Source organism: Antrostomus carolinensis, unplaced genomic scaffold (genome assembly GCF_000700745.2).
Source record: "Antrostomus carolinensis isolate BGI_N321 unplaced genomic scaffold, ASM70074v2 scaffold18530, whole genome shotgun sequence".
NCBI classification, from domain to species: Eukaryota; Metazoa; Chordata; class Aves; order Caprimulgiformes; family Caprimulgidae; genus Antrostomus; species Antrostomus carolinensis.
The window spans coordinates 36,372-50,530 of NW_010289292.1; the positions used below are offsets into that span (position 1 = coordinate 36,372).

At 41.0% G+C, this 14,159-nt stretch overlaps 1 protein-coding gene across 1 annotated transcript in view; it reads right to left on the reverse strand.

The window, feature by feature from the left end:
- SLC20A2 (solute carrier family 20 member 2) overlaps positions 1-6,530 on the reverse strand; it is a 39,400-nt gene extending 32,870 nt beyond the window's left edge. Inside the window, exons 1-2 of the mRNA XM_010169951.2 lie at positions 6,474-6,530; positions 1-551 (exon numbers count right to left, since the gene is read on the reverse strand). Of these exons, the coding sequence (XP_010168253.1) occupies positions 1-289 (289 nt within the window). The 5' untranslated portion in view covers positions 290-551; positions 6,474-6,530. The remainder of the gene's footprint in view (positions 552-6,473) is intronic.
- Positions 6,531-14,159: the final 7,629 nt, after the last annotated feature.

The window sequence follows — 14,159 nt, forward strand, 5'->3', positions numbered from 1 at the left end:
CAACCATTGCACTCACTTCTCCTGCCATCAGCAGTGGGACAGTGTTGTTGTATAGATTAACATCAATGATACCTTTCCGAATTGTTTCTCCTACTTTTGCTCCCAGTAATACTGAGCCTGTGGTTTCAAAAATTGAAGCCAAAATGCAAGCCTGGCGTAAAGTAACAACACCAGAGCCCACAGCCGTTCCGAAAGAATTGGCAACATCATTTGCCCCAACTGAAAAGGCTAAAATAAAAGCAATAATAAAACCCACAATGACCATCCACAGGTACTCATCCATTGCCATCTTTCCCCAAACCGTAGATTAGCTTCCCCTTTGCAAATAGTTAATAGTCAGGGCTGGAGGGCACCGTAACGGATTTGGAAAGCAGATTTCTTGTAAACAATGAGTTCTCTCTGGAAAGTGCTGGGTAGTGTTAGAATGTGAAGAAACTGCTAACTGCTGATTTTCAAACTACTATAAATAATGTTCATTTGGCTGCCTTTGGTCAGCAGTGAAACACATTCCATATTTTGCTCCCAAACTGGTACAACTGCGATGTTCTGTCCTGCAAGAGAAAAAAAAAGAAAATAAAACAATTTTTTTTAAAGGGGGAATACTTAGCCGAGCCCAAAACAATGCACGTTTTGAGAAGTAAACAGATGATTTAAAGCCACTAATGGGGTTCTACCTCGGCATGTGACTGTTCTAATCAGAAGCAACTCAGAAAAGGTTAAAATTAGGTCACCTCCAAAGCAATATGTTTCTTGCAATATCACTGACTGAGAAAATTTTTTGAGCAGTTTAAAAGGATTTAGAAAGGTTGAGGGTTTTGTTTGTGTTGAATTTACCAAGCAGTGCAATAAACCCTCTTTCTAGAAGGGGGATTCTTCTTGGCTCTTTGCACCCAGTGAAAATAAGACATGTAGAATATATATATATATATATAGACCACACCATACAGCCTGATTCCCAGCTGATGTAGATCACCTAGCTCCACCGACCTCAGTGGAGTTCTCAACATTTTATCAGCTGCAGCCAGGGATGCACTCCTTTGAAAAATTATTTTATCTATGTCTGTCTAGAAAATGCCACTGAAAATACTCTGAAGAGCATTAATATTCATCTACTGACACTATCACATCTCATGCAGTAAGGATACAATTTTCTTACAGCTTCTTAGTCACTGAAACAGCACAATAATCGCAATATTCCCATGTATTCCTACAGATCTAGGGAAGTCCACAAGGAAAGTTTAACTAAAAAGTTGATCTCTCAGCTCTTTCCTATAGATGGTTACCAATTACTAGCAGTTAGTACATTCAAACCTTGTTACAGATATCTTTTAGTACTTCTTTTGATAGTTTCAGATTTATGATCAACTTTTGAATTACATCTTAATTAATCTAATCTGAAAAAGAGTGAACTTTTTCAAACTAAAAAATGGACAGGAAGAAAGGGACTTTAAAAAATAAAACCTTCACTGTCCAAAAGACTGCTAGGCAGAGCAATAAGGCTCACACTGATGTCAAGATGGTCAAAAGCTAGAAGCACATTTGCCCAAACCATCTGCCTCTTTTGAGGACTGCTTCTCTTCTGTTAGCAGTCGCCACAAAGACGTCCCATCCCACCCTCTGTTTTCTCATCCATGCTGTTTGGCTCCAGGAAAGTGCCATTTTGGAGGTGGCAATGGGTTAAATGAACATTTAGCAGCAAATATCTGTCAGCCAACTCCACATGTTTTAAGAGGCATTTCAAGAGATCAGGGGATATTGGATGAAAAGCCTTGAGCCCACCTCCTGCTCCCTCTCAGTTTCCCCACAGCTGCTTCAGTCTCATACATTATACCCACATCCACAGTTTCAAGACCATACTTAATTTCTTTTGATTATCTCAGTGCAATGTAGGTCCTGCAGGATCAAGGACAAATGGTCTTTGAAACCTCTGAAATAATGGCAAAATTAAAAATTAAAAGAGATTTCATGTATTCCTAAGATGCTGGATCCTTGAGAACAACCAACAGGAAAATACCACATCTATATGTAAGTGTTTCCTAGAAAACTCGTAAGGTGATGTCAAGGATTGATGTTTTCTCTAAATACACATATTCAGCAGAAAAGATGTCTCTCTCTTTCTCCAGGCTCCAAACTGGCTCAAAAACTGTTGCTCATGTCTCTTCCAGACCTGGAGCAGACATCAGTCCTTGAATGCCTTACACTCTAAAATAACGTCTTGGAAGCTCTTAATGGCTAAAAACATTTGTATAAGGATTTTTATTATATGAGATAACATGAGAACATGAAGCACCAATGCATTTTTGATGTCTGAAGACTTGTTGCCTTTTTATAATTCATGAGCACTCAGCCCATCGAGGGGAAAAGGACTTGACAGAGACAGAAAAGGCTAATGATATTTGGAACAATTAGAGTTAGCACTTATTTGCCTGTGAAGGAAGACAAAACTCTGTTAAAAATTTTCTATTATGTATATCAGATTTTTGCTAGGAGATGAAGTGCTGGACTACGGTCGTTCCTTGATCCCAGAGATTAATGATTAAATTCTTCATCCTGCATGGATTTACACAGTACCTTTGCCAAGTTAGCCTTGGTGCCCCAGTTTCCTCTCCTGAAAATGAGCAAAGCTGACTGAGATCCATGCATGTAGCCACAGACGCTGTGATTATATGAGACCAGTTTCCTTCGGACCCGTAAGATGAAAGCACATCCTTATTCCCAACAGAAATCTGTCTTTTCTTCACTTATCAACCAACCTACCAATTTATCGTGGTGACTCAATTTCTGGGATAAGGAAGAGCAGGGGGACTGTGACATTCCCCCACCACAACAGAGTTCACGGGACAATGTTTGCCAAATCTGGCTCCTCCAGCCACTGCCAGTTCCTGCAGCTTCCAAAATAAACCACAAAGTCACAAGGTTGCCTTTATTAGCTTCCCTGGGAGGGGTGGGGAGAAGAAGTCCAGATGGTCCCAAAGAAATTAAGACTTCAAGTGTGTTTATGTGTGCTCCTAAAACTCCTCATGAAGGCCAAAGAGTCTCACAAAGTTTGTCAGCACGGTTTTTGGTAAAGGGCTCAGAGAGGCAGCTACACAATCTCCCTCCCTGTGAAACGGGATATATGGCCCTGGGAGAAGAGGATATCTTACGTAAGAAGTCACCTCTCCTGTCATTTTATGCAAGGTGATGGTTCAAAATAGAGCTTCCTCCAAAACTTGGGAGGCTTGACTTGACGTCCACTGCGTTTACACAAGTGACAGAGCATAGCAATGGCCAAGCTTTGCCTTTAACAAGGTAAAAATCAAAAGGAAAAGAGGAAAGGGAATAAATACATGTTTAAAAATTAACATGTAGGCAGCATTTGAACAGTTAGTTGTTACTACTTTCAAGCTTAAATAGCTGTAAAACATGTTAAATATGTTAAAGAAAGAAACAGAAAGATTTTTTAAAAGGGCACATCTCTGCTGAGAAAGTTTTCAGAAATGCAAAATATCCTGCAAAGTAGGCCAGTGACTAAATACAGACTAAATCTTGTAGCATGCTTCTTTCTAGAGCCCAAAATACATCTGGCATGCTCAGACATGCTGAGCTATGCCCCTCATCACCTAATCTAACCCAAGAGCCTGTGGTATTTCATGATGTTACTGGGACAAAAAAGAAACTGGAAAAAAATGCCATACAGTAAAGAATAGCAGATCTTCCGCTCTCTGCATGACAGCTGGAAGTCACTAGCCTGTTTCTCTCCTGCACTTACTTGTATTTCACCACCACACCTCTATGCACACCAAATGCAATGCAACCTGACCTGCTAGACGCTAGGAAATCCTCCCATTTACCTGTGGGACTGACGCCGTCTCTCCGCCGCGGCCCCCGCAGTCGGGCGCGCTACACTACGGCAGCAGACCCGGGTGGCAAAGTTCATTTTCCTATTTATGCTTTGGATAACTCCTCCTGAACCAGCCCAGCCTGTGCTGCAGTGGCCGTGCTGCTAACTCACCCTCGGGCATTAGAAGGACAGAAGAACTGTGTTAGCCCCGAGGAGCTGCAGGACCTGAAGCTGGAGCATGCATCTCTGATGGCTGTTAGAGCAAAGGGAAATGCGTGGAGATGAAATTACAAGTTGTAAGAAGCTAATTCTGCATTAAGAAAAGATTTTAAGCTAATATAGTTTTCTCTACCATCCATAATTAGAGTATCATACTAAGTAGGTCTGAGTTGAAGCTTTTAACTGTGTAAGTGGACTTAGAAATTTACAGAAATTGCACCTCAGTGAGAAAAATCTGATTTCTGGACATGCTAAGCACGTCCCTCTGCCTCACTGGCAGATGATCCAGACACCCCCCTCGGACTTTATTTTGTTGCTAGCTAAACATCTTGTTGTAACTCTGTCAACACAAAGTGCTATTTCTTCCCTAAGGGAGAGATGAAAACAAAATCTAGGTAAGGAAGCACCTTGATTAATGAATAATGGCAAGTGAATCCTCAGGAAAAAGTCAGAATCTCCTGGTAACCACGAGATCATTTTAGGACATGTTTATATACGGACATTTACTAAGACAGTTCTGGAAACTATTCACAGGACACTTCTAAGCCTAGACAAGTTTTTGCTGAAAAAATAATACAAAATTTGAAAACCAAAGTTGTTGGTTGTTATTTTTTTTTGCCAAACAAATTGCTGCTAAACAGAACACAGAAACATCTAACAACAGGGACAAATGGTTAAATAAAAGCTAGAGACAAAGTTCAAAGTCTAGGGAAGCAATCAGAGTGCATTATCCACCAACAATCCAACTGTGACATAAAGAAACAGAGACTCCACAATGCCCTTTAATCTTTCCTTCACAGAAAATTAGGGAAGAACCTACTGTACTTGTGAAACATTAAAAAATATAATAAATCATCCTGTATGCAGCTCATACCGTATATAAATCATGCTGTATGCAACTCTTCTGGTCTCAGAAGTTGCCCCATGCTGTAGCTGAAAACTTTCTCCTACTCCAGACAGGACAGAGATTCCAGGACGTCCCAGTTTTAACTGTTTTATTGTTGCCCAAGTATGAGCAAAAACCAAAAGCCAGCAGCTAGTGTAGCATTTCTCTAGATAACTCTTACAACTACTCCACTTTGCATTATGACAAGACAGACAGGGGAGGACGGTTTCTTTTCCCCAGCAGTGTTGAAAACAGCAGACGTTTCACGATCGACAGTGGCACTGATTTGTACTGACAGGCAGGCTCACTTCTAGTTACCAGTGGCTGAAAAGTCTGTCCAAAATGCTTACCAGACAGCAGCTTCTAGGAGGTTATTCCATACCTCTCCAATTCTGTGTGTTGTTCTTTATATAAAACCAATCTGTTAGGCTTCCCACCCACGTGTATAAACTCATACCAGATCTGGCATTCCAGCCTATTGGTACTAAACGCAGCACTGCATAGAAATCAAGCTTGATTTATAGCCAAAGTTACTAACATCGCTCACATCGATAGTCCTTATCATTTCCAGTTCGTGCTCAGGCCACAAGGCTTGCAAATTGTCTACTTTAAATTACTAATATTACACTCATGATATGAAAGGTGGTATGAATTCAAGTGGTTCAAGACTAAGAACATCCCTATATGGCTCTAAATTACATGCACAGGACTTGTCACAAGGCCAAGCATGATGCAAGTTTAATGCTCCAGTACACAAAATGCACCCGCAACTTACTTAAAAAAAACAAAAAAATCAATTACTGCATCCGCAGAAGCAGGTTTTGTATCAATCAGTTCCTATTTTAACATGTTCGCAATCTGTTTAAGCGTACTTCGTGCTGCTACTTGATATGGAAACAAGACTGAAGTTGATAGCTTTCCAAGGACTCCCATCTAGTTTAATACTGCAGAGAGGGACTGTCACCGTCAGCCCCCAGAACTTCCAGATGATGCTTCCTTTTCTTAGTCCCTATCAACCTCTGTTCTCACCACTGAAAGGTCAAAAATGCATATAAAATATTTAGCACGAGATTCTGTGGCTGAAAACATTCACTAAAAACACAGACAGCAGTCATGTTTAAACAGCAATTCTACAAAGAGGTAAGATAGGTAAAGTATCAACAAGTCCTTGTTGTGCATTTGCTGATAAATATCTGTTTCTCTAACTAGAGGACAATTTGATCTTTCAGTGACTGAACAAAGTCTTTCTAACAAGCAAGTGGTTTTTATGATTCAACACCAGAGATTTTTAAGATCCATTCAGAGAAAACAAGTGTTCATGGTTATGGAAAACATGTTTTACAAAAGAAAATCATGCAGAGAAATCTTTAAAACTCACCCAATATTTAAAAGTTGTTTCAAAAGAAAAAGGAGCTAAGTTCTTCCAGCGATTTGCCCTCCTGGTTGTAAATACAGGCTGAAGTCTAAAATAGACATCCTATCATTCAGCACAGTCACATCTGAACATGCAAACTTCCAGAGGGTAGAAAGAGGTCTATAACTTACACCAGGCAGTCCGGGGATAAAATTCACTCTGGCACAGGAGAGCACACAAGACAACACCGAGAAGCATCAATGCCAGTCCAGAGTCTTATTCAGTAGGTGAAAATCTGCCTCCTCTTAAGCAAAGAATTCTGCTGGGGGTGGGCACTGATAAAACACAACACTGCGTCACAACTGCACTGGTGAGACAAACCAATCCAATGAAGCTCATATTAAAAGCAACAAAACGTTCCCTTTTTTTTTTTTTTTTTCTTTTCTTTTTTTTTTTTTTCCTCCTCATGCATAGGCAAAGACGAGAAAGGAAATCTCACTTTTGACCGCCAGCTGGGGATTTTGGGGCGATCAGGTAACCTCTGAGGAGCCCCAGGTGTTCTATTTGCAACCACACTTAAACACACGCTTAATTCGCGTGCACGGGATGGGAGGGTACGTACATCCAACTCGGGAAGGATGTTGCACGCTCGTTACTTTATCCATGTCAGTAGAGGTCTCACAGGCTATGCAGACTGCAGAACGTTAAAGATGTGCATGAGTTTTGACTGGATCGATGCCTAAGCAAGCAACTTCACTTTCAACAGTTCAACCTAAATTACCCAATCCAAATTCCTTCAACCGCTTTCCTTTAAGTGGGAAGCATTTTTGCATGGATGTCAAGGCAAAAACAATGTTTGCCTAAAAGCATCCGGCTTAGCTTTATATAAAATATTTGTTTTAATACTATATAATGAAATGAAGCCATTTTATTCAGCAAAAAGGAATGTAAATCAAAAGTGCATTGTCACAGTTAAAAAATCTGAAAGACGCAAATATATTTGGATGCGTTTCTGGTTTATAAATAAATAATGTTTTAAATTTAACTTTTAGGTTTTACACCATTCTGAGTCACTTAAAGCCATGGCATCATATTCCAACATAATACACAAAACAGTAAATTTTCTGCATCCTGAACATTTAAGAAAAAACAAATCATTGATTTAGATTTGTAAACATAGACTTTGAAACATAATTCTTACCTCTTCTATTTTTTCAAGTTTGAATAAAGGGTATTTCTTTATATATATATATATAGTTTTCTAAATTGGTTACATTCAGCTGCAGATGAAATTCAGGGATAATTTGCAAATTGAAATCTAAAGAGTGGTTTATATTTCTTAAGAAAATTCACATGGATTACTAAACCTACATCAGCTTCTACAAAGAATTAGGGTAAAACTCCAGCTAGAAATCTGCAGTACAGAAATGACATTAAAAATCCCCAATAAAAAAAAGAATTATTAACTATCAGGCCATGATTGTTTGTAAGAAATGCAGACTCTTTATTTAAGGCCAACACCCAACTACTATTAAGACTGTGATATAGCTGCTAACTTTGTGAAAAGCTACACCTCTTAAGTCTGGTTGCAAATTCTTTCCTTTCACTTCTGTAAGAGCTGGCAAACAGGCTTCCTAGTTTTAGAAAAGTGAGAGAGGTTGATACTTTCACACTGGTTTTCCCTTATGTACAGAAGTAACATATTCTAACAAGAAGAATATTAATCTTTCCCTGTGGATCTAGATACATCTTAATACCTTTTTCTTTTCAAAGTAGTGTCAATCAATTCACGTGAGAGCGATCATAATCGTAAACATGCAGTCAGTCTGTATTTATAGGTCTGGATTCCAAGGTTTTAAGGAAGTGAATAAACAAACACAGAAACTTTCTTGGAGCACTTATTTCACTTTATAAAGTAAAAAAAGAACACAAAAATATTATTTCATGTTCTCTTTATAGCTGACAAGTTGTTGATGTCTGGCTTGGTAAATCTCAAACCCAATCGGTCCGAGCAAACGCTGAACCCACCCTAGTTCTCCTCAAAGGACAGCTCAGCCAGCCTAGAGTAACCACCACCACCAGCGTGCAGATGCAGGTACCTGTCGAAAGGACGCGTTACTTGAGAGGTATCTACACGGATTTCAAAAGCCAGAAGTTGCCAGCCCGACCTGTGGGAATGACCTCGGACCCAAGGGAACAACAAACCATCTGAGTGCCACTTCCCATGAGCCAGCCTGACCACAGCGGTGGTTTCTTGTTGACCTAAGCTTCAGAGCTCGGTCTACACGCAAAGCAAAGGATATAATAAACAGCACAGAGAAAAGGAAATATCTTCAAAGTTTTTGTTCTGCTAAATCAGCATTGTGGACCTCAGGCACGGGAAAATCCAAGCCAAGAGAGGTTGACCATTAAAAAGAGTTACAATTTGGGATACCACTAAAGAAGCAGGCGAAGGAAAATTTATACGACCACAAAATAAATGATGAGGATTGGCTTTTGGCAATGGCAGCACCAGTTTGGTTCCCATCAAATCAAATATTTGTAGAAATCATAAATATTATAGATTACAATCTTGATCAGATATCATAATTTTTTTTCAATTGTAATTTATTCTGGTAAATCCACAATTGAGAGATGCCTGTTTGATTCAACAAACCCATGCTAGGTAGATTTATATTCTGGTTTAAATAATGTAATAGGACAGGCTGATTTAAATAATTAATTTTGAATCCCCTTTGTTTTGCATTTCTACATCAACTACCAGGCTCTCATTTACCAGTAACCACTAAAACAATGTTAATTTGCAACTTAATGTAACTTTTATATCAAACCTAACTGGCCTTTTTGCCATTCAGATGGGAAGGCTAAATATTTAAGCGACTATACTTACTTTAAAATACATGCATTTTGAGTAGAAAATAATGAGGGATGATTATAATTTTCTAACATAAAAACCTGGAAGAATTGGAACCTGAATACCTGTAAACTGCATTTGGACAGGAACAGAAATACAATAAAAACAGCCGAAAGCTGAAGGACATTGTTCCAGTTACACCGTGTCAACTTAAATGAAGTTACTGACCAGTAATGGGAGCTTGTGGGATTTCACACACCTACCAGTACTGTAAAACTGGGAGTCATAAGCAGCTGGAACTGGGGAGGTTTTTTTCCCTTATCAGTATTTGTGGCCCTGACCCTGCCTGGGAACACTTATTTCCCCCTCAATCTACAAACCAAGAAAACAAAATTAATGAGGAGGAATGAAAATGGGTGGCAGATGACTGCACAAGTATCACATAGAATGTCAAAGAAATACACTCCTTGCAATACACTTCTTTCTGGTTTCAAAGGCCCTTGTGACCATCTACATCGTGGGACTTGAAGAAGGACACCACGCGCCGATCATCACCTGGAAATCAGCCCTGAGGTCCTTGAGGCTAATGGAGATTTAACACAGCTCCACCAAATGAAGCACCATTTCTGGGTGCTTCAGTAACTCCATTGTGCCTAGCAAATACCAACAAAACTCTGAATATCTGCTCTGCAGGTAGCAGATAGCTACAAACACAGTTCCAGCTGGAAAGAACCAGCTCCAACCAACAAAAGCATATCTGCTTCTGCATACTGAGTAGCAAGTTCCAACACATTCTGTTTTCTATCAGGATAATCTCCAAACAGAAAGAGATGCATCCATGTTTCACTGCAAGAAAAAACATCTCAGGGGCTCTCTGGAAAGTCTAATGTGGTGGACACAAAAATTTAAGTCACTTGGCATTCAGGGATGGAGCGACTCCTCTGCTCTGAGGAAGAAAATAATTTGGATGGGCTTTCTTGATGGCTCTAGACTCTGTCGCAGTGTTGTCCAACCTTCCTTTTCCAGCAAGCCCCCAGGCTTTCAAAGGGGATATCCCACTCCACCTAGGAGACATCCCCTCCCGTTGGTCGAGGTGAATTGGCTGTGCTTGCACAGGCATGCCGTGAGAGCTGCCATGTTACAGAGTGTGACTCTTCTTGAGATCACACTTGTCTATTAAGCAAGCAAGCCCTGGGAAAATGAAAAGGAGGAACCCACAACTGGAATTGCCGGAGGCCAAGGCTGGCGCAAAGGATGACGCAGGCTCAGGGCGTTGTGTGGCCTGGGAGAGCCAGGCTGGCTCCAGCCCCCGCCACAGCACAAGCCCACGCCGAGCCAGGAGGAGTTCAAAGGCAGCAAACCCATTCTGAAGGAGCAAGGCTTTGGCTAACACTGGTTCAAGCACTGCCCCAGTTAATGCCGGGAACCGGACTCATGTCACCCGTTACTCTGGCTGATTCACCGGAGACTGAGCGTGCTACAACCACGCTAAACCCAAGGAAAGGGGTGAACTGTGGCTCTGAGCCTCCCTGAGCTTAACCGATCATTTCCCCTCCCCAGCCCTGTACCCGAAGAAAGCAACCAGCATGGGTGAGGTGTTGGAGGGAGGTTGGAACTAGATGATCTTTAAGGTCCCTTCCAGCCCATTCCATTCTATGACTCTACGATTCTAAAAGCCTTGGCTACTGCTGACAACTCAAGAAGCATTATCTTGAATTACTAACGGACCCATACTGACTTTACAAAGAGCACAAAAATTGCCTGTGAAACATCCTTGTGGCAATCCAAAAATATGCATTTTGCAAATTCAGAGGCTTATGCAAAGATCCCCTTGGTAAGAAGCCAGAGTGCGGTTGCCAAACATCAGCAGCAATGTGAATTTTTCAGATAAAGGAAACCTGACACCTCCAGCCCCAGATTGCCTGCCATTCCCATTTCGGTTTGGGTTCCAGAGAATAACCGCTGTGGAGTTGTTTCCCATTGAGCCAGAAGAGATGACTGGGGCTCCCCCGAGTCCAACAACTCTCTCTTCAAAGGAAGCTGGAGTGAGAGAGTAGTTACCAACATGCCAAACCACACTGGCTCGCTCTCACTGACAACCTCCAAAATTGGTGTGGCCAGCAGGACAGAAGACCAAGCACTGCTGGAATGAGCTACCTGAATGCCAAAAGGGGGAAAGGACCAGGGGTATAACCAGAGAGAGGAGGCACGGTGACACTCAGTGGTGCCGACCAGGGTTACGGGAGGTAGTGGAAGCAGATGAGACCAATACATTGTGGCAATGGCAATTCTGCCTTTTCTTTTTCCTACAAACATTGCAGTAATAAAGATATAAAGGTGGAAAAAAACAATGGAAGTTGTGACCTTGGCTTCACTTCGTAGGAACAGGAGCCAAATATGACACCAGGAGGCTAGTGACTATGCCTAACACTGCCTGGAGACCATGCAAAAAATGGCACCTGCCAACTAACAGGCCTGTCTCCCCTCCTGAGTCCAATAGCTGCTGATTTCTGTTCTTCAGAGTCCATGTAATGGTCCACATATATCTCCTGTAGCCTTTGCTGCTAGAGACATGGGGAGAATGATGGTGAAGCAAAAACCCTGAGCTCCACCTACAAGGCAGAGTTAACATGCCAGCTACTTCACTGTAGGCTGACAAAGCTGCTGGAGCAAACAGGTGGCTGATAGACTTGTCACACTGGCTAGGAATTAAATCAGTGCCAATGCAACATGCCAAAGAATGTCCCGTAGTTGGGTACTTGGCTCAGTGAACACCTCCAAGAGGACTTACTAAGGGCATGTGTTCCTGTGATGCAGGTCAAGAAAAGCTAGGCTTTACCCTCTGCAAAGGAAAATCAGCACTGAAAATCATAGGAAAATTGGACCTGCAAACCAGCTTAATATAGTGGCTTGGTCAGGGATCTTGTTATCAGGAACTTTATCCCTCAGACAAGTTACTGCTCATGGAAGGATGGCTCCACATTTTATCTGGGCTTTTTGTAGCCTGGGAGCAAACCCTGGTAACCTTAGTGTTTTTGCTTCAATGGTCCAGTGCCTACATTCAGGTGGAGCACAAAGAGTCTTCAAAAAGGTAGGGGCAGGATAATGGGACATACGTTGCCTCCAGTGAATTCATCTGCAGAAAGAGCTTGAACAGCTAGTTTCTCCACGTGCTGACACAGAGGCTATAAAGAGCAGAGAAAGTCATTAAGGTAGCAGAAGATATTTCTTTGAGTACATGGCACCAGCAAACTGTGCCAGCGGAAAGTGTGCCTCATCCTCTGAAAAAAGGTGTTTATAGCCAAGCTGTGCTGGTGATCGTGGTGCGTTACAGCACCCTGATGGTCACCCAGAGGAAGAAAGATAGTGAAAGGTCAGGAATAGCAAAGGGGATTCCATAAGGAACCCTCCCTCTTCCCTGCCTTTCTGGAGAAGGATGAGAATCAGAGCTAGCCATGCCAGGACCCTGCTATGCCCACCACAGCTTGAACTTCCCTAGGCATATACACCTTTCCCTTGCAGAAAATGACCTACCCGACAACGGGAATGGCACAGTGCTGACACAGACCTCTCCGCTCCACACAAGCACTAAGAGAAAAGCCACACTGCTCTAAGGCAGGGTAAAAATTCCCAGAGCGCTGTACCAGAAAAAAATCAAGCAAGAAAGGAGAAAAGAACCTGGGGGGCCGGGAGAGGGGCAGAGGCTACAGCAGCCAGGTATGACAACCATGGCACGTGAGGAGAGTCCTCTGGAGTATGGAAGCAGATTTCTTACAAGAACTGGAAGGGACCACAGTCTACCTCTGTCATACTGATAAGGAAAAATCACTCACTGTTACCCATAAAACAAATGAGCAAGGGGATCACCATCTAAAGAACACCAAATACTCAGAAAAGTACAGATAATATTTTTTCCTTTAAAAAAGTAAACAAGGAATCTATAATTAATAAACAAGTGGTTGTTTCTGGTTACCAAGACCTTCTGAAGTCATAGAAGTTGTTTCCTCTTCCATCTCCTACACATAAATTAAAAAGGGAAAATTAATTATGCCATTTTTTCAACTGCCAATCAGTTCCTCAGCCTTGAATTAACCAGATATTGAATTAAATCCAATGAATAATATGATGTGAGGAAAACAGTTGCCCTGAAACAGTGGAATACATTACTGCCAAAATGGGCTTAATATTTCAATCAAAACTGTCTCCAAGAGTTTAAACAATCATTTCCTGAAATTTTATTTTATTTTCTTTAAAATTTCAGCAGACATGAATACCTTTGAATTGCTTCATTTAATACAAATAACTAAACAGATTACAATAAATTTGGGCTATTACAAGGTTGTTTCTTTCAAATCTGAAGTACCAGGGTTTTAAAATAAACATACTCCTTTCCAGCTTTAAAAATTTCTCAACCAAGTAAAAAATCTTTTCCATTCTCCAAAGTAATCCAGAACATTGACCATATTGTTCACTAATGTACATTTAATCTGGGATACATTGGTGTCTCTAATCTAATGTGAAATTCAGGTGTGCAGAAGACTATTCTGTATCTACTTGTAAACACTATCATCAGTTACTGACAAATACATTTAAAATATGAAAAAAAGTATGAACTGACCCACTGGCTACTCTACTAATCCTGGGATTTTATTTTGCCTGGAACTCTCTAGGGTTTATTCAGAAAACATAAAGTAATTGCACAAACTCAAAGGCACAGCTCTCCATCAAGAAAGTCTTCTATAAGAACATGCAAAAAATCCACACCAAGAGTGCCTCACAGGTCGATCTAAAAAAGGCAAATACCATGAAAGGAGTAATGCTGGAAGAAACACTAGGTGAACATAGAGGTAGAGGTAATACGAAGAAAACAGAAATGTGCAGAGTTACTTGTTCCAGTGAACAACAATAACTAAAGTTTATTGATTTCAGTTTCAGCAGCTAAAATCCATGAAAACATTTTTATACGACACAGACAATACTATCCCATATTCAAATTTCTATCAAAGTAATAACATAGGCCAGG